Raw genomic sequence first — 21,248 nt, 5'->3', positions numbered from 1 at the left:
GTTTTGCAGTTTTTGACTTTAATTTTTTTGTAATTTTAAAATGTCTTTCGGAAAACATTATTAATATTATGAAATTATTGTTTTTGCTTAAAGATTACTATGTTGAAGGAGCATCTGTTTTATACAAGTTTATTCAAAAAGTTTATCAGAAAACTTGAATTGGTTAAATTGATTTTAAAATTTTGACTACAATTTGCTTCAATTTCTTTGTTCTTTGTAACATAACGTGAGTTGATTAAAAAAATGCAGTAGGCGAACATACAGGGATAATTCCATACTTCAAAATATAAATAAAAGTTCCTATAAACATGGGTCCAAAAAAGCTTCCTAATTAGAAAGTTACGGCCCTGTGAAGGTGGGCCTTCAAATGTGCTTTTTTTTTAAAACTATTTTTGTTAATATTTAATAATGAATTGTTATGATGTTTTTTATTCATTACATTGTTTCTATTACCTCAGTGCGTTGACAAAAAATGGCCTGTATCTCGAAAACGATGCCTTCTACAACATTTTACTAAGAGGACTTTTTTAAAAGTTTTTTTTTTAAATGTTTTTTCTGTCTTATTATGGGATTCAGTTTGCAAAAAGTCTTAAGAGACAAAAAGTATTAAGCGTTTTTTGCCGCAGCCCCTCCTATTTTGTGCGCTCTTGACCAAGTTTCAAAAATTTTATTTATGCCTATCGATTCAGTAACCTACGCAATCTACGGGAGCGTGGTTTTGTTGTTTTTCTAATTAAAATATTAACAGAAATAATTAAAAAAAAAAAAAACATTTGAAGGCCCACCTTTACAGAGTCGTAACTTTCTAAGGAAGCTTTTTTCGACCCATTTTGATAGGAACTTTTTTTTCATATTTTATGGTATATAATTATCCCTAGAAGTTTGTGCACCCAATTTCCGGACACTCTGTATAATGAGTTTTCTTGTCAAATGGATTAATCAAATACATGCAAAATATTTGTCGAAGCACTTGAGTTTTTTAAATGAACACAGGTTATACAGGGTGTTAAAAAAGATTGTAAAATATTTATCTAAGGAGATAATAGTATGAATAACATGAGTTCGTCAAGAGAGATATCGAATGTGAAAATTTTTAGAATTTTTACTACAAGCTTCTCTTTTTTGTTTAAACAGACTGCAAATAAATGTTTCAAAGAACGAATAATTTTCGATATCTACGAAACCGTTATTTTGCAGACCCATGTTTGTTAAAACTTTTTTGTTTGTTTTGGTTGATACTATTGCCGCCTGAAATATTTTACATTCTTTTTAACATCCTCTATTTTCGATAAGTGAATAGTTTTTAAACTGTATTACTGATATCTACTAATAGAGATAGGAAATACTGTTGGACATTACCTATAGAATAGCTGAACTAAATCTGAAAGAGATGAAAACATAACTGTGGGATTATTTTTTTCTCTTTCATAAAGAAAAAGACTAAACTACTTTGCTACGTATCCGTTGAATAAATTTGTGTCGTTGAAACGTAATGTTGGGTAGTTCCGAAATAGTGACAAACTGGTAATAGCAATTTCCATCGAAATATCTACGAAGATATTTCGCTACAGTTACGTAGTAATCTATTGTACCAAGTTCTAGAGTTCCTATATTTGAAGAGTTGGGACACTGAACGTCAAACCGAGCCAATTTTGTCTTATGTGGATAAGGTATATACGTTCTCTCCTTTTTCATTAAAATTTTTCGTAGCAACTAATGTCAAGTTTATTTCAAAAATTATTTTAAGGTTATAAATTTTGTCCCATTGACAAATTGACATAATTTTACGTCAGATTTTGTCAGGGACGTAGGAGATAAATAGACAATGAGTTGCGGCCAGACAGGAAAAAACTATGTGAACAAAAAGTACACACTAAAGTAAAACAATTGCTGCATGCTGCATTTACCATGAGTAATAAAAACTTGATAGTGTCTCTAGAAAACCTTTTAAAACCTGAAACTTACAAAATTAGACCTGACCTGACCTGACCTGATAAAATAAAATACTCCATACAACCGAATAATAAGTCATTGATATTGTTAAAAGCTTCACCTTGGTTTGGTAAATCTTACTTTTGGGACCCACTCTCCATTTGGCGGGTTTTAAAGAGGTTCCACTTGTCCTACACTGTCTCGAGCAAGGTGGCACAAAAACTACTCACAGTTTCTTTATGTATTAACACAATATGACACAGCAGAATTAGTCAGAATGACTAAGGACTGCTTGTTGAGAGGTTGCTTTCTTCGCGGTTTCCAATATTTTATTATTATCATCACAAAATGTTCCCATTTCATTTTCTGTCAAAATTTTTATTTGTGGTTTGTACCATTCTTTTGCACAGAGAACTTATACATAATATCAAAAGTTTGAATAAAATATAAAAAAATATTGCTTTTATTTACCATTTTTCAGTAAGTAGGTACACAAAAAATAGCATATTGAACTCGTAAGATAAGTGAGTTTTCTAGCTTGTGAAAATTTAATACACTCGCTATGCTCGTAAATCATCTCGTTAGAAAACTATCACTCTTTGTTACTTGTTAAATACTCTACTATTACGAGGTTTGATTCTAATATGCAAGTAGATAAAAATATTTTAATGTTTTAAACTTTTAAATAGGTAGTAATAAAGCGCTCAGTAAATAACTCAATGTTGATCAGTGTAAAATGATAAATTGATTTAGTATTTAATTAATTGTTGCACAGTAAAAAAATAAAAATAATCAATATAATACAATATTTTACGCAGTAAAAATAAGAAATGCTAAGTAAACCACGCACAGTATTTTATTGTACTTCGTTCAGTAAAAAAATCCAATTTTCAAAATAATAAACGCTCAGTAACTTTAATCAAAATTATCAAAATAACATATAATTTAAGGAATTTTCAGTTTCGGTTACATAACAATGTATGGCCCCTGTGTAAGAATGTTATTTATTATTATTGTRGGGTGGTATATGTATTAGCAAGGGCCCCTGCGCAAGAATGATTTTAGCAAGGGCTGGAAACTGTGCACAAATGGTAATAATCAGTCTAATGAGCGTACGCCACTCTTTGCACTGCTGTGCTCCTGATGCCACAATTTTGTTTTTGAACGGTTTGCGACATTCCAGTTTTGCTCTCGGAAACATTTTGTTTGCAAATGTGTTCTAGTTTTACTAGATATTCATTCGTTTCCTTTACTGTGCATTTATTATTTTTACTGATCAAAAATACTTGACATTTTAAATAATATACAGTGCATTTAATTTGTTGCCCTTCTAAAAGTGCTGAAAAAACTTTTACAAGTAATTAAATATTTTCTATTCATTAACAAAGTGTTTAGTACTCGACTGTTGAGGGATATTAAAAAAAGTACTTTTGTATTTATTTTTTTAATGACAAAGCAGTAAATTTACAATCCTGTTACTTCGGTGATAAAATCACGAAGCGCAGCTACGTTTGAATAAACTCCTGGATATTTAGGACGAGCACATCCTGACCCCCACGAAACAATTCCCCCAAGAACATCACCCACGACCAGTGGACCACCAGAATCTCCTTGGCAGGAGTCTTTACCTCCACCATTCACTCCAGCACACAACATGCGTGTAGTTATAGCATCTTCACCGTAAACTTGTCTGCACGTAGTATACGAGACGATTTGTACAGTAACTCCTTGCAGAGCTGTCGGAAGAGTATCTGAACCTTCTTCGGTAGTTCCCCAGCCACTTACAAGAACTTCTGTATCATCAGGCCAAACAAGTCCATTTTCTGGCAATTTAACAGGAGCTACCTTATCTGACAGTTTCAAAGGAGTGGCCAGTTCCAAAATGGTGATATCGTAATCGATAATACTGGAATCAAATTTAGGGTTTTGGTGGATTTTCGCAATTTTTACTTCTTGGCCTCCTGATTCCCGAATGGAAGTTCCTGCACGAATGGAAATGTCACCTTTTGTAAGTCTAAAGCATAAAATAATTTAAGTATTTGAAAAAGATTTGGAGAGATTTACCCTTCAGTGCAATGACCAGCAGTGACCACGTATTTTTCGCTAATTATAGAACCACCGCAAAAGTGTTGACCATAATATTGCAAAGAAACTTGCCATGGGACCTGTTCAATAGGAATATCGGAACCTCCGACGATTCTTCCGTCGGGAAAGAATTTGTTCTTGTGAAGGAACGGTGGAACCGCTTTTAATTAATTTGTTATTTAATGTTTTAAAACAGAAGAAAAACGAATTACCTGAGACGGTTGCCAATACTAGTGCAAACAGTACTACAAATTTCATTTTAGAAATGATAAATTTTTGAGATAGGTGTTTGCTTTATATAGTGATATTATAATTAAACAAATCTTAAAAAATTGATAATATTGTATTATTAATCTGTCCATTCAGGTTAAAAGATTGTCTAGACTTTCTGAGAAGTATTTCGTACAAACTTATCAAATTGAAGAGAGTTAATAAAAGACCACTTTATCAATAATTGTTATTCTTAGTGGATTTTTTAACAAACAGATATAACAAAGTAAAAACTCTTTACTACTGAATATTATGCACATTTCATTGTTTTTATAATTGATTGGAATAATATATTGTTTTTTTTTTTGTAATTTGTGTTTGTAATACGTTTATTAATGTCTCCCGTAGAAGTCGTTTATGGCTCTATAAAAGCACACTGTGTTTTAATGAATTTAGGGTTATTTAGTTTTTGGATGCCGCTTTTGACTTGTCAGGTGACAAATTTTGCGTTGTTGCTTCGGCAATTTCACTAATTTCGGGCGGAGTGCAAACTAAATTCTGTTTCTCATATTTTATTTATTATTATTATTATGTTGTAATACTAATAACTAATAATTTGTAAATTTTATTTTTAATGACAGACGGCAGAAATGACTCAAAAAAACAGGTGGGCGCCAAATGTTACCAACCGATACCAACTAACAAAATTCTCTAGACGACAAAAATATATAATTTTTTTAATTAAAATAAGAAAAAAGGGGGCGCAAATTAGAAAAAATATCATAAAATACTCGTTTTATAATGGCATTGGCGCACTCATCCCATAGAAAACTCGCCTACGGCTCGTTTTCTAACTTGGGATTAGTGCGCCAAATCAACCCTTATAAAACTTGTTCTTTAATATACTATAGGGTTATTTCGTTTTTGTATGCCTCTTCTGAGTGCAAACTAAATTCTCTTGGCTCATATTTTATTTATTATTATTATTATTATGTTGTAACACTAATAACTAATAATTTGTAAATTTTATTTTTAATGACAGACGGCAGAAATGATTCAAAAAATCAGGTGGGCGCCGAGTGTTACCAACCGATACCAACTAAATCAAAATTCTCTAGACGACAAAAAAATATTTTTTTTTAATTAAAATAAGCCTAAAATAATTAAAATACGCCTACGACTCGTTTTCTAACTTGGGATTTGTGCGCCAAATCAACCCTTATAAAACTTGTTCTTTAATATACTATTTGTTAATATTTAACAACAACTATGTTTTTATTCATTACATTGTTTCTATTACCTCAGTGCATTGACATTAAACATGGCCTGTATCTCGAAAACGATGCCTTCTACAACATTTTACCAAGAGTTTCTTTAAAAAATGTTTTTTTTGTCTTATTATGGTATTAAATTTGCAAAAAGTATAAGAGGCAAAAAGTATTAAGAGATTTTTACTGCAGCCTCTCCTATTTGTGCGCCCTTGACCAAGATTTAAAAAAATTATTATGCCTATCGATTCAGCATCCTAAAAAACCTACGGGTGCGTAGTTTTGATTTTCTAATTAAAATATTAACAGAAATGATTTTAAAAAGCACATTTGAGAGCCCACTTTTACAGGGTCGTAAAGAAGCTTTTTTGGACCCATGTTGATAGAAATTTCTTTTCATAATTTGTGGTATATAATTACCCCTAAAAGTTTGTGCACGCAATTTTTGGAGAGCCTGTATGGATCGTCCACCAAAGAGTTTTAATTATGTCATCTTGACAAGTGAATTACTCAAAGACATGCAAAATATTTGTCGAAGCACTTGAGTTTAATGAACACAGGTAACATAGTTAAAAAAGATTGTAAAATCTTTAGGGAGGTAATAGTATGGACCAAAATAAAGATAGATATCGAATGTGAAAATTTTTAGAATTTGTATAGAAGCTTCTCTTTTTTGTTTAAACAGACTGCAAATAAATGTTTCAAAGAACGAATAATTTTCGATATCTACGAAACCGTTATTTTGCAGACCCATGTTTGTTAAGGTTTTTTTGTTTGTTTTGGTCTATACTATTACCTCCTGAACTTTTTAACACCCTCTACAAAATAAGATGGAAAAAATGTTTAAAAAATTCTATCTGACAAAAAAATTTGATATTTATTTTTTGTCATTTGACATTTTTTAAGTTTATTTTATGATACTGATGATCTTCTATATATTTTTTTTATAATTATGTAGTAAAGGTACAAAAGTTTTGGCACACCCTGTATAATTCGGTAAGTGGATAGTTTTTAAACTGTATTACTGATATCTACTAATAGAGATAGGAAATACTGTTGGACTTGGGTCGACCCCTAGAGGGTGGTGGAGCAAGTATAAAAATGTGGCTGCAGTTTCTTGACGAAACTGAAAAAAATTGAAAAAAAATATATACAGAGTGGTTATAAATGATTTTCATCTAGCCAGCTGTGAATTTTCCATGTACAATAAAAAATGCCTCTTTACGAAAATAGGGGTACCTACTTGCTGTAACTCAAAATTGAAAAATCACCGTTTACTAAGCGTCCACTTCGAAAATAGACTTCAATTATAAACTTGTTTTCTTCCAAAGTTCAATTATTATTGGAAATTAGTTGAAACAAAAAAAATTAATTAACAACAATTTATTATTAATTAATAAGTGACACTAATGACAGAACTAAAGCTTTCAAAAAAGTAGAGCGGCACAAATAATGTTACATGCAAACAAATTCCAAAGCTGGCTAGATGAAAATCATTTATAACCACTCTGTATTTTAAATCAATTTATTGAAATACCAACATTAGACACGAAAAATTGGTTAACACTGGTTTTTTTTTAATAAAATAACAAACATAATATGGAAAACTTTTATTTATATTTTTTACAATAAGCACAATCGCACTTTCCTTTCTTTTTTCATGCTTTTTTAAATGTGCCATTATCCTGTACTCCGGTTCCCTCGGATTCTTAGATAGAATTCTTAGATCTCTTAGTTCGAACAGAATATTGCCCATATAAAATTTTTGAAGTTTGGGCAACATGTCTTCTCAAAAAATGGCATCCGTCATTATTCTCTTCACAACAAAATCGACGTTCGTAAAAAGAATGATATCACAAAAATTTCTTCTTGTGATGTTCAATTGTCCTTGGACCTGATAAAAATAAAAATCAATAAGCATATCTTGTAATAGAATTGAAATACTCACGCAATATTCCCATCAACTAGTTTATAACACAGTTTGGCTGTGTTAATTTGGGGATCATCTAGAGTTTTGTTATAAAAGATTCAAATTTTACCCTTTTTTGACACCATGACACCTAAATAAAGTTTTTGTCTTCCAAAAAATCCGATCTCTACATATGAATTGAATAATATAGAAATTTTACTTATACTTTTGTATAGCCCATGCTTTTTTTATTATTTTATAAAAATATAGTGCAAATAAAAACAAATTAAAAAACACTTACCTTAAACTTTTGTGTAATGATCTAATTAATGATGATCTATTATTTTGTGTTATACAACGCGACACTGGTTTTTTTGCTTTAGGCATTTTGAAAAACACTAACACTCGACACAACCTGCACGATGCTGTGAACGAACACAAATTAAATTTTGCGATTTACGGCTAATATTATTATTATTAATTATATTATTATAATTACTGAATTATATTATTATAATCATTGAATTTTATTAAATGTCCACGGGAGAATGAAGTTTAATACATTACACGCTCTTTCAGGTGCTCGGAGTTTTTAAATAACCTCGCACCTAAAAGTAAGCTTTTTTAGCTAGTAATGTAAATAATTATTGGACTCCAAACGAATTAATTAAGTATGAATTTTCAGTTTACATTTTAAATGAAGAAAACGCCATGTTCTTTTGACTTCCCTGAGTTGTGTAGGAAGGTCCGACCGGGATGTCATAAAAATTATAATAGAAATGGGCTGAGCCAAATATTGGGTGTGAACATTAACCATAGTGAAACTAAATTCCTCTTCAACTTAATTAACTTACACTCAAATTAAAAAAAAATTGATGATGTTGTTGTTGAAAATTTATTATTTCATGTCATGATTGAGAGAAAACACCTTTTTTCTGTGAGATAAAGTCTTGCATTGCAATGTGAAAAATGCAAAAATTTAAACAGTGATTTTGTAATAAATAAATTAGAAAAATAAAAAAAAGCTCAATAATAACAACAGAAACACGTTTCTAATGGGTTTTGTAAAACAAAATTATAAATTTTTTACAGATTTTTACCGTTGGCTTGAATAAAATTCCTGAAATTTCAGGTTCAAAATCCTTTTACACCGTTATAAATAAATATAGAATTTTTTAAATATTTTTCCGCAATATCTTATAATTGTAGTAAGCTATTTTTCTATATTATCAAAAAAAAATTGTAAAATTAATTTTGGTGTTCTATACCCTTAAGGGTAGTTCTATTTGTGGTTACCATTCTTTTGCACAGAGAAACTTATAGGTAATATTAAAGTCTAAATAAATTATAAGAAAATATTGCTTTTATTTACTAATTTTCAGTTAGTAGGCACACAAAAAATAGCATGATTAACGCTTAAGATAAGTGAGTTTTCTAGCTCGTGAAAATTTAATACACTCGCTACGCTCGTAAATTATCTTGTTATAAAACTATCACTCTTTTTTACTAGTTAAATTCTCTACTATTACGAGGTTTGATTCTAATATGCTAGTAGATAAAAATATTTTAATGTTAACTTTTAAATGGGTATCAATAAAGCGCTCAGTAAATATGTAATTTAATGTTGATCAGTGTAAAATGATAAATGATCAATGTCGCGTCCTTATTTTCTCATAATAATTTATAATTTGTATTTAGTTAATTTAAAGAGAGCGTTGACATTCGGCCCTAGTTTCGGTTGTTAAGAAAAACAAAATGTTTATGTTAAAAAAACAAGGTTTCGGTTTATGTTTGGTTTTTTCGTGTGAATTATTTGTATTTGTTGGAATCACTCGTCTTGAAACTAGAAAGTGATAATATTGGAAATTGCTCAGCAGAACCGCAGATTTTAAAGAATTAGTGAAGATTCCTATCATCCCAACCTCTTTCCCTTCCTTTCCTATTTTCCTACCTCATCCTTTTGGTTGGATTCTACGTGGGAGCACTCAAAGGTAGGAATTTTCATTTACCTCTTCCCTATCGTTGTCTCCGCCGCGAAACATTCAGTATTTAATTAATTTTTGCATAGTGAAAAAATAAAAATCAGTAGGTATAATATAATATTTTGCACAGTAAAAATAATAAACGCTCAGTAACTTTAATCAAAATTATTAAAACTAAAACTAAAAAAAACTAAAAATGTAATTTTTGAAAGGATGAACAAACTAGAGAAGATTATCCAATTTTTCAAAATTTTTAATCAAGTTCGTATCGAAATATGTATTATTGATTGCATCTTATAGGCACAGGCCTCGTAAAATTATATGAAACACCCTGTATGTTTTAGCAAGGGCCCCTGCGCAAGAATGATTTTAGCAAGGACTGGAAACTGTGCACAAATAGTAATAATCAGTGTAATGAGCGTACGCCACTGTTGTGCTCCTGATACAAAAATTTTGTTTTTGAAAGGTTTGCGACATTCCATTTTTCCCCTCGGAAACATTTTGTTTGTAAATGTGTAGGTTTAATAGACATTCATTCGTTTTCTTTACTATGCATTTATTATTTTTACTGATCAAAAATACTTGACATTTTAAATAATATACTGTGCATTTAATTTGGTGCCCTTTTAAATGTGCTGAAAAAACTTTTACAAGTAATTAAATATTTTCTATTCATTAACAAAGTGTTTAGTACTCGACTGTTCAGGGGTATTAAAAAAGTACTTTTTTTTTTAATGACAAAGCCATAAATTTACAATCCTGTTACTTCGGTGATAAAATCACGAAGCACAGCTACGTTTGAATAAACTCCTGGAAAATTAGGGCGAGCACATCCTGCCCCCCACGAAACAATTCCCCCAAGAACATCATCCACGACCAATGGACCACCAGAATCTCCTTGGCAGGAGTCTTTACCTCCACCATTCACTCCAGCACACAACATGCGTGCAGTTATAGTATCTTCACCGTAAGCTTCTCTGCACGTAGTGTACGAGACGATTTGTATAGTAACTCCTTGCAGAGCCGAGGGAAGAATATCTGAACCTTCTTCGGTAGTTCCCCAGCCACTTACAAAAACTTCTGTATCATCAGGCCAGACCTGTTCATTTTCTGKCAACTTAACAGGAGCTACCTTATCTGACAGTTCCAAAGGAGTGGCCAGTTCCAAAATGGTGATATCGTAATCGACAGTAATGGAATCAAACTTATCATGCTGGTGGATTTTCGCAATTTTGACTTCTTGGCCTCCTGATTCTCGAATGGAAGTTCCTGCACGAATGGAAATGTCATCTTCTGTAAGTCTAAAACATAAAGTAATTTTTAAGTATTTGAAAAAGATTTGGAGAGATTTACCCGTAAGTGCAATGGCCAGCAGTGACAACGTAGTTTTCGCTAATTATAGAACCACCGCACCAGTGTTTATCATTATATTGCAAAGAAACTTGCCATGGGACCTGTTCAATAGGAATATCGGAACCTCCGACGATTCTTCCATCGGGAAAGAATCCGTTCTTGCGAAGGAACGGTGGAACCGCTTTTAATTAATTTGTTATTTAATGTTTTAAAACAGAAGGAAAATGGATTACCTGAGACGGTTGCCAATACTAGTGCAAACAGTACTACAAATTTCATTTTAGAAATGATAAATTTTTGAGATAGGTATTTGCTTTATATAGTGATATTAGGTATAATTAAACAAATCTTAAAAAATTGATAATATTGTATTATTAATCTGTTCATTCAGGTTAAAAAATTGTCGAGCCTTTATTAGAAGCATTTCGTACAAACTTATCAAAGAAAGAGAGTTAATAAAGGACGACTTTATCAATCATTGTTATTCTTAGTGGATTTTTTAACAAAGAGATATGACAAGGTATAACATTTTGGAGGAAAACCAAGTCTTTACTATTGAATGTTATGCACATTTAATTGTTTTTGAGTAATTCCATGCCAAAACGATCACTTTTAAAACTCATTGTTTCTAATTTTCGTAAATTTGAGACATGTTATAGAACACGTATTTCACCATTTTTTATTTTTTCAAGGTTGAAAAAAACAGGGATGTACAAAATTAAGTACCTCGGAGCAAAAAGAATTTTTATTTACAAAACAAAATCAACATATTGAAATGATTTTTGTTTTAAATAATAGATATAAATAGGCATTACGAACGTGATAATACATGTACTCTACAAAAATTTTATTAACAAATAATTTAAAAATATATTGTTTAAACAGAAAAATAAACAATTACGCAGGTTTTTAAGATTCTCAAAAAATTTGTGTAAAAACTCTCACATTTTTACTATGTCTTCATATAAGTTTCAAGACGGACGTTTTAAGAATGTGCATGATCCCCTAAGATCGCTTGAAGGTAGCGTTTCCTAGGAAATTAAATAGAAAACACATAATTTCCAATAATTTATTATCATTTATTTTTCAAAAAATATCAATAATAAAAAACAAATTCTTCGGTTGAGTAAATATTTCACATATTACGTTTGGCTATACAGGATGTGTCAAAATTCCCGGACCAACGTGACCATGCCACCGTAAGGTAAAAAACCAGGAACATGAAAAAAATGTTAAAAAATCTGTCAAAAAATTTTTACATTTATTTTTTGAAAATTGACATTTTTTATGTCTATTTAATGATATTGATGATCTTGTATACAGGGTGTTTGTGGATTGCGAGCAAATATTTTAACCAATAAGAGAATTTGTTATGAAAAGTCGAATTGAAGACCAAACAAATTCCGTATCCAAATGTTATTTTTGCAATTTCCCCCCTATGATTTTCACGAGCCGTTCAGTGTGTCTGTCTTTGTTAGTTGGAAGTTGGGCTATTAGAGGTGACGTCACAGACGCGACTGTACTGAAGCTAAACATACAGTGTTGCCAGTTGTGATACTAGAGTACCAAATTGATACTAGAATTTTTTTTACTAGATATTTATATTTACTTGTAAACAAATAATAATTTATATTCTCAGCCAAATACACATTATGTGAATGTTAATATTTTTTATTTTGTTTTGTTTTGGTACGACCTATCCACTCCTGTCGTTTGCAACATTCTGGCAATGCTGTACACATATTTTTGACGTACACAAAAAGTGAGGTTAGAACAGATTACATTACAGAAATGTTGACTACAATTGTTAAAACCATTACGAAACGACACACATTTTTCATAGCAACTATTTCCTTAGAAACAATCTCCCTACACGTCCAGAATTCAAGAAATAAACTTTTATTTGTTTAGCTTCAAAGGTACAGTCACGTACCTTGCTGACGTCACACTAATAGAGCGTATTGCATTGAATGTTGACCGTGAAAGTTTTTATACAGAAAAAAAGAAACTTTTTGTCCAAAAAAATTATCACTTGTTTACACGTGTCAGTTTAGTTAGTCGATTATGCGCTTTCAAGTGAATTGTGCACATCGATTTGAAATCAAATTTTCAATCAAGTCATTATGGCCAACTGCCCTAACGCCAAATTAACTAGTGTACGGACATCACTTCCAAGACTGATTTTCACTAAATGTTTGGTCAGCGATCATTAAAGATCGCCAAATTGGACTCCACATATTTCCTCAACGTTTATCTAGTGTCGTTTATCTGGATTTTTTGGAAAATGTGTTGTCCGATTTGGTGGAGGACGTGCCCTTGGCGACACATGCGGTATTTACAAGTGGAGCTCCATCAGATTATGCCAAAGTCGTCACCAATGGATTCAACAATCATTTTCCCTAGAGATGGATTGGTCGCCAATGACTACCGCGGTCACCAGATTTAAATACGTGTGTTTTTTGGGGGTTCACATGAAACAATTAGTGAATTAGTGTACGCAGCTCAAATTTATACCTTTGAAGGGCTGTGTGTRCGAACCCTAATGTAGCGATAATTTTTTTTGTCTTTACGCTGTTTACGTTCCAAAGTTTTTTCTTATGAATGATTGTAAACATCGTATTAAGACATAGGCGGGGACGGGTTTTCAGCCTCAATTTATTTTTAATTTTAACTCATAAATGACGTGCTTTCAACAAAAGTTGGAATAAAAAAAAGTTGTTTTTTTTGACGAGTCCTATTAGTGGTTAAAATATTTGCTCGCAATCCTCAAACACCCTGTATGTTTTTTTTATAATTATTTAATAAAGGTACAAAAATTTTGCCAATAAAATCCACAAATAACATTAAATAGAGTTATAATTTAGGATACAGCTTCCTTGTTTCTTCTTTTTGCCTGTAGCAAAAAAAAAACATGGAAAATTATTTTTCCAACAGGAACAAATAAAGTCAAAGTGCAAAATTTAAACTCTCATAACTTCAAAGTTTTTATAGATAGATTTTTTTTACATATTTTCCATGCTCCTGGTATCTTACCTTACATGGCATGTTACGTAGGTCCGGAACTTTTGACCCACTCTGTATTGAAAGACTTTACGATTTACAAGTTGAAAGACTACGATTTTTTAAATGATCATTTTAGTCGAGCGAAACCCATAAAAGGTACGCGAAATCTACATACTTTTATTTTAATACCAGAAAATAGAATAAAAAAATATGGTGTGAACATCACACGACTTTCCTTAYCCTCATCCTTATTCGGAAAACATCCTAACGACAATAATTTAGTGTTGGAATTCCGAGTAGCAAACCTAACTTGCGTTAGTGCCACCTGTCGGATTACACGCGAAATTGATCGTAGTTGTCGCTGTTTTTTTTTTATTTTGGTACCCATTATTCTTTTGTTTTATCACATCTACTGTTTAATAAGGTATATTTCATGATTCTAAATAATTTGTATCACCATGAATTTATTGTATCTTTAACCGTATAATTTTGCGGCCGCTTTATAGCCACTTTTGGTCTTTGCGGCCGAACGGTGATACCAATTTTTACCAATTGTTTCGTGCTGCGTCACCTACCTACAAGTAACTTACATACCAAATTTCAAGTTTCTAGCTCTTATCGTTTTTGAGATATGTTGCCAAATGTTTCAATGTGTTGATTTGTTCTTTAGATAAAAATTCTTTTTGTTATGAGATACTTAATTTTGTACACCCCTGTTTTTTCAACATACATTGAAAAAATATAAAACGGTGGAATACGTGTCACTAATTTTTAGACGTTCTATAACATATCTCAAATTTACAATAATCAGAAACAATGAGTTTTAAAAGTGATCGTTTTGGCATGGAATTACTCTTTTATGATTGATTGGAATAGTACATTGTTTTATTAAAATAAATAAATTAAATATAGCACAAATGAGCATCGTTGCAGTACATTTTGAACCACTTTGTGCTTACACCCGATAATTTGAATATTTGTTACTATACAGGGGGTTCGTTTTTCGAGCTCTACTTCAGTTATTATAAGAGATACGAGGTCGGTTAAATTAGGGCAAAGTTGCACATTTTTATGCTGAACAATAATCTGAAAGAAAATTTAATGTGTGATTTTTAGTTTTTGAATTATTGGAAGAAAACGGAAATTTGTTATTTTGGTTTTTATTTTTTCAAGCGAAAACTAAAAGACGTAGACGTTTTTAACTAGAACGTTTTTAAAGCACTTTCTTACAAGCAATCTAAATCTGTCATCGTATTTTTCAAGGCGTTCTTGATATTAGAGTTACAACACTCAACTTTGTATTTTCTTATGGATGCTATATTTGATTTACGTATTTTTAAAAAATCTTCTTGTTCCTGATTACAACGATGTATCACACAATATGATCAAATTTTACATGCTGATCAAAATTAAGAAAACGTGTTTTTGCGAAGAGTGCTTTGGAAAAAAACGCTAACAATTTTAATTAACAAACTAAATTTTGAAGCTGGTCCATTCGAGCATCTTTTAAAACTTTGGGATGTTTTGTTTTGCAAAAAATAAATACTAGTTTATCATCAGACGACATTTTTAAAGCTTAAACAGACATAAACAAAATAAAAAATTATGCAAAAATTATTTAAGAATTATAAGCATTCTTTGTTCAAAAAGCGCGTCATTTTTGTGGCACGTTCGTAGAATTTTAGACGGTTTTGTTTCAAAATATCAAAATTTTGTAATTTTTTTAAAAATCTTTATATTATACAGGGGGTGTTTTTTTATATTCAAAAGTGTTCGACCAACTCCCGAATGGTGATAAAAAGCTAAGCATAAAAATTAATTCAGATTTTGTTATCAAGCCTTTTTTTGAGAAAAAACAGAACTGTCAATTTCCATATTATCATGTAGTCTGTTTTTTTTTAATGAAAATGTCAAATAGTCTTAACGTTGGTACCACTAGCAAACTCATTCATGGTAATTTTAATAAAGAATGTTGGCGTTTTGAATTAATTTTGAAACAATGTCATAAAGGGTTAGCACAAAAAATCGTCTAAGAAAAAGATGAAACACAAAAATTAGGACAAATTTAATAAGAATTTTAAAAATCCAATAAGAACTCATTTTCCTCTATTTTAGTCCATCCGAAACCACCCCATAGTACCTGCACAGAAATCAGGACTCTTCCATGATCGAATGCAGGAAACGACCACTTTGGTGGATTTCAAAAAATCTTTGTGAAAAAAAAACTAGTGCTAAAAAAAATATTTTATCCACTCTATAAAGAGACTTTATTCCTCACTTTAGTTGCGTATCAAGTACCAGTTTATCTACTAGTGGAATAAAGTAACTTTATTATAAAACGCGATAACACACGACTGCAATATAACGTTTTATCCACAATCACAGGTGCGCATCGCGTAACAGCTTACTACGTTTAACCGAAAGCACATTTGGCGTGATGTTTTATTTATTGAGCTAAAATCGTCTAAGAAAATTTAAAGATGAAACACAAAAATTGGGACAAATTCAATAAGAATTTTAAAAATCCAATAAGAACTCATTTTCCTCTATTTTAGTCCATCCGAAACCAACCCATAGTACTGCACAGAAATCAGGGCTCTTCCATGATCCAATGCATGAAACAACCACTTTGATTGATTTTCAAAATTTCAAAAAATCTTTAAGAATTTATTAAAAAAACTAGTGTTTAAAAAATAATTTTATTCAATTAGAAGTCATTTTCAGTCTTTAAATTTCGAAAACATTTCTTTTTGAAAAACGATCCCATTTTTAGAGTATGTACCTTATACTGCACTAATTATTTTTTTGTAAAGTGGTTAGTTTACGAAAAAAAAGCTTGGTTTCCCACTTTTTATTCATCGTGTATGTACAAGATCATCAGTAACATTAAACAGACATGAATGTCCAAATTTTTTGAGAGATAGATTTTTTTAAAATTACATGTTCTTGGTATTTTATCTAACYTGAAATTTCTCTTGGTCCGTGACTTTTTGGACATTAATATGTATGTACAATACTCATTAAGAAATAAATTAAGAATCATAAGCGAATTTTACAATTTCGTGGAAGACCGTACCAGAAACCTATTACATAGAGCCACTCACTATTGAGAAATTAATTTGGAAATGACATCTTAATTCGAATTGGTTTCATTCCATATTAAAATTTAATTTACTTTCTGTAAATCGGCTTGTCTACAGGTTAACTTATTAAATAAGACAAATATTGTATTGTGTATTTTGAAACAAAGAAATAATAGAAAAAAATTGTTATAGCTTTATGCTGAATCCTAGAAATAACTTTAGAGCCAAAAAATCCATTACTATTTAAAAAGAGGTTATTTTATAAATTTGAAACAAGATACATTTATTAAGTATAAACAATTTTCGTAAATTGATGTTTTATTATTTTTATAAAAATGTTATTTTTACATGATGATACTTGAAATTGAATCAATTGTTTTTGTAATATCTACTACTTTTTAATTACTTTTTTAATTTTAATAAAAGCTTAACAGATAGAGACGTTTTTAAGAAATCTCTAAACAAAGATTGTTATTTCTGAGTAAGGTGTACCTGATTGGTATCTATTAATAATAATCAATGGAAACGGAAACATTATAAGTATTAAATTAAGATTAATTTGGACCTAAATGTCAAATGGAATACAATGAATGATGTAGTTTTAGATAAATCAGATCATTAGATTAAGTAAAAATTGAACAAACAGATTCTGAGAAAAAAGTGCTCTGAAACGTCGGAAATGTTATCAAACATAAGTGTTTTGAAAATAGACATTTAAAGTTTATTTTTCTATTTTGCGCCTCGTTTGGTTGCGTTAACAACTTCTTTGAGTGCGTTATAATTTACGTATTCAGGACTGTTAAGGAGGCCAAAATCACCGAAGGAGTTGTTTGAAGCCCGTCGAAGGTATGACCGGAAATATGCGCACAGGAAATAAGCGTACAAGGAATAAAACGCACAAGGAAAAAAGCGTACACGGAAAAAAGCGCACAAGAAAAAAAGCACAGCATAACCTATTATTTAGGTACAGTTGCGGAATTAAAGTTAAATTAAAGAGCAGTATTTTTCTGTAATTGTAAACTATCCTTTACTATCATCATGACTGACCTTTGACAATAAACTTATTTTTGTTGTTAAAAGCGTTAATTAAACAATTTGTCTGTCTCAGGAAATTTATTAATTGAACTAAGTTTAATTATATCATTGCTTTGATCTTATTATGCCACAAATCACTATTTTTGAAAGTAAATAAGTGAAAATGACATAAACGTGACAAGAGTAAAAAATGAAGTTATTAATGTAAAGATTGTTTTAGAGTTTACATTATGAAAATGATAATACTGCCAGAAATTTTAATTCCGCAACTGCACGTTGGTGGTACTTTATAGTTTTATCTTGGAATTTTAAAATGTAATATTTAATTTATTTTTGAACACGGCCATTCTACATCGAGTTTTTACGTTTACGAATTTATTCGACTGAGGTGTTTACACAGGTACGTTTTTTTCCTTGTGGTTTCTAACAGAAATAAATAGAGTCAAAGTGCAAACTTTAAACTCTCATAAATTCGAAATTTTTATAGATAAATTTTTTTAGCGTTTTTTTCCATGTTCCTGGTATCTTACTTTATATGGCATTTTCTTCTGGGACGCGAGTTCTGGTGCAGCTTGTATATCGAAAAATATTATACAGGATCGCTAAAAAGTATAAATACAGTTAAATATTATAAAAACTATTCATCAAAACTTATTGGTATACGCTTAAAAGTATTTAAATTACATCGCCTCATATCAAACTTCTATCGCCATTCGTTCTGGGGATACAAGGCTAACTTGTTTTTTTTTACTTACTGTTACTTTTGAGACTTTTGTGGTTAGGTAAACTGTTCATCGTATTTGCCGTCAAGGTCGGTATTTCTAACGCCGTACATTGCAAAACGTCTTCGACACCTTCGAAATTCATTTTTACGAATAAAATAATGACGTTTCAAATTAATTTATTTAATAGCCACCTAGCCACCACGCAATGTCGCCAACTGACGCAAAATTCCCTACATTCCAAAATTTTTATTTTTTTGTTTAAAAAAGTGCAAAGTAGAAAAAATACTGTATGATATCTCGTTTATAAGTCATTTTGTCGCACTTACTGCACCTAAACACGTGCGTGCGACAAAATGCTTCTTATAAAACTCGTATCATAATATACTATTTTTCTACTCCCACATCTAAAACACGGATTATCGCATATGTTTCCATGACGCTAAGTGACCTTTTATACACATCTTGACAATCCGTGACTTATAGGCGTGTTAGTCACGTTGCTAATAGCAAATGTCATATTAGTCATGGGCTGAAGTTAGCTTTCTGTAATTCTAATAATTTTTCGAGTGTGACTCTGGCCGCACGAAACGAAAATCTTGGGGGGAACGCGTTGTGGCGAGAGCAGAAAATTTTTGGTCGACTGTAATTTTGCGAGCAAGAAAAATATTACTTATTGCTAACTAACTTCACCGACGTGCTTTCTGTTAGTTATCAATTAGTTGTCATTTCGACGGAACTGCGGCTTGTGAAAAATGAACGAAAATGAAAGAGAAGATGTTGTTTTTAATGGAATTTGCACTCTACCCGAGATTATCGAAGCAGCGGCCTCGGCAACTGCTAGTTTATTGCCGGAAAAATCAAAAAGTCAGTACAAACGTGCATATAAACTTTTCCAAGATTGGGGTCAAGAAATTAAATAAATTCTTTATCTGAGAATGTGCTGCTTGCATATTTTCAAGATCTTTAGAAAAGGATGAAACCGTCTTCTTTGTGGACAGTCTACTCAATGTTGCGGATGACGCTTAACCTAAAAAACAATGTTGACATGAGAAAATATCCCAAATTGTGTGCGTTGCTGAAGGGTAAATCTGATGGTTATAAACCTAAAAAGTCGAAAACAACAAATTAAAGAATTGTTATCGTTTGCTTCTGACAAGGAATACAATTTACAAAGGTAAACTATAATACCAAATTAAATTAAAATTAAGTACAAATATTTTTTTATTTACGTATTTTTTTGGTGGTGATCGTAGAAAAAGTATAGTATGTAACACGTGTATAAACTTCTCTAGACATTCATTTTATTAAACACTTGCTCGGCTCCTCTGCGCTTCGCTCGTGCCTAATAAAACTCATGTCTAAAGTGGCGTTTATAACACTAGTTGCATGATACACTATTTTGATCGCACGCTACTTATAACAATATTAGTATGTTTCTTGTAATTTGTTTTAATAGTTTTTATTAGAAGTAATTACTAATTAGAAACATTATCTTTTGCGAATATCTTATGAATAGATAATCCTATTCAACTTTACCACTGCTGTGCTCCTGATACCACAATTTTGTTTTTGAACGGTTTGCGACATTCCAGTTTAGCTCTCGGAAACATTTTGTTTGTAAATGTGTGAATATTAAATTAATTAGTTTTACTAGAAATTTTTTTTTTAAAAGGTGCCCTTTTAAATGTACTGAAAAAAACTTTTATAAGTAATTAAATATTTTCTATTCATTAACAAAGTGTTTAGTACTCGACTGTTCAGGGGTATTAAAAAAGTACTTTTTTTTTTTAATGACAAAGCCATAAATTTACAATCCTGTTACTTCGGTGATAAAATCACGAAGCACAGCTACGTTTGAATAAACTCCTGGAAAATTAGGGCGAGCACATCCTGCCCCCCACGAAACAATTCCCCCAAGAACATCACCCACGACCAGTGGACCACCAGAATCTCCTTGGCAGGAGTCTTTACCTCCACCATTCACTCCAGCACACAACATGCGTGTAGTTATAATATCTTCACCGTAAGCTTGTATGCACGTAGTATACGAGATGATTTGTATAGTAACTCCTTGCAGAGCCGAGGAAAGAATACTTGAACCTTCTTCGGTAGTTCCCCAGCCACTTACAAGAACTTCTGTATCATCAGGCCAGACCTGTCCATTTTCTGGCAATTTAACAGGAGCTACCTTATTTGACAGTTCCAAAGGAGTGGCCAGTTCCAAAATGGTGATATCGTAATCGATATTACTGTAATCAAACTTAGGGTTTTGGTGGATTTTCGCAATTTTTACTTCTTGGCCTCCTGATCCTCGAATGGAAGTTCCTGCACGAATGGAAATGTTATCTTCTGTAAGTCTAAAGCATAAAATAATTTAAGTATTTGAAAAAGATTTGAGGAGATTTACCCATCAGTGCAATGACCAGCAGTGACAACGTATTTTTCGCTAATTACAGAACCACCGCAGATGTGAGAACCATAATACTGGAAAGAAACTTGCCAAGGTACCTGTTCAATAGGAATATCGGAACCTCCGACGATTCTTCCGTCGGGAAAGAATTTGTTCTTGCGAAGGAACGGTGGAACCGCTTTTAATTAATTTGTTATTTAATGTTTTAAAACAGAAGAAAAATGGATTACCTGAGACGGTTGCCAATACTAGT

The 21,248-nt window shown here is 31.3% G+C and overlaps 2 protein-coding genes and 1 long non-coding RNA gene across 3 annotated transcripts; 1 reads left to right on the top strand and 2 right to left on the bottom strand.

The window, feature by feature from the left end:
* Positions 1–3,360: 3,360 nt before the first annotated feature.
* LOC123004640 (trypsin-3-like) lies at positions 3,361–4,276 on the bottom strand. The gene is made up of 3 exons (XM_044397988.1): positions 4,230–4,276; positions 3,997–4,177; positions 3,361–3,946 (listed from the first exon to the last, which is right to left on the bottom strand). Exons 1-3 carry the CDS (start codon positions 4,273–4,275, stop codon positions 3,397–3,399), a joined length of 777 nt encoding a protein of 258 aa, XP_044253923.1. The 5' UTR covers position 4,276; the 3' UTR covers positions 3,361–3,396.
* Positions 4,277–9,930: 5,654 nt separating this feature from the next.
* Positions 9,931–11,018, bottom strand: LOC123004862 (trypsin-1-like). The gene is made up of 3 exons (XM_044398352.1): positions 10,973–11,018; positions 10,740–10,920; positions 9,931–10,687 (listed from the first exon to the last, which is right to left on the bottom strand). Exons 1-3 carry the CDS (start codon positions 11,016–11,018, stop codon positions 10,138–10,140), a joined length of 777 nt encoding a protein of 258 aa, XP_044254287.1. The 3' UTR covers positions 9,931–10,137.
* An 8,179-nt stretch (positions 11,019–19,197) lies between these two features.
* Positions 19,198–21,248, top strand: LOC123005988. The gene is made up of 3 exons (XR_006412794.1): positions 19,198–20,608; positions 20,663–20,936; positions 21,042–21,248. It is a non-coding gene; the product is annotated as an uncharacterized LOC123005988 (long non-coding RNA).

This window comes from Tribolium madens, unplaced genomic scaffold (genome assembly GCF_015345945.1).
Source record: "Tribolium madens isolate multiple individuals breed KSU strain unplaced genomic scaffold, Tmad_KSU_1.1 Scaffold_20;HRSCAF=117;Tcas5.2_LG4, whole genome shotgun sequence".
NCBI lineage: Eukaryota > Metazoa > Arthropoda > Insecta > Coleoptera > Tenebrionidae > Tribolium > Tribolium madens.
The sequence above is the reverse complement of the archived record's forward strand: the minus strand, read 5'-3'. Positions and strand labels throughout refer to the sequence as shown.

Bases quoted from the DNA above. Each gene is read 5' to 3' on its own strand.
- LOC123004640 (XM_044397988.1), bottom strand. From the start codon at position 4,275: ATGAAATTTGTAGTACTGTTTGCACTAGTATTGGCAACCGTCTCAG. The intron at 4,178-4,229 runs GTAATTCGTTTT...ATTAATTAAAAG, and splicing joins AGTATTGGCAACCGTCTCAG to CGGTTCCACCGTTCCTTCAC. The intron at 3,947-3,996 runs GTAAATCTCTCC...TTTATGCTTTAG, and splicing joins GCTGGTCATTGCACTGAAGG to ACTTACAAAAGGTGACATTT.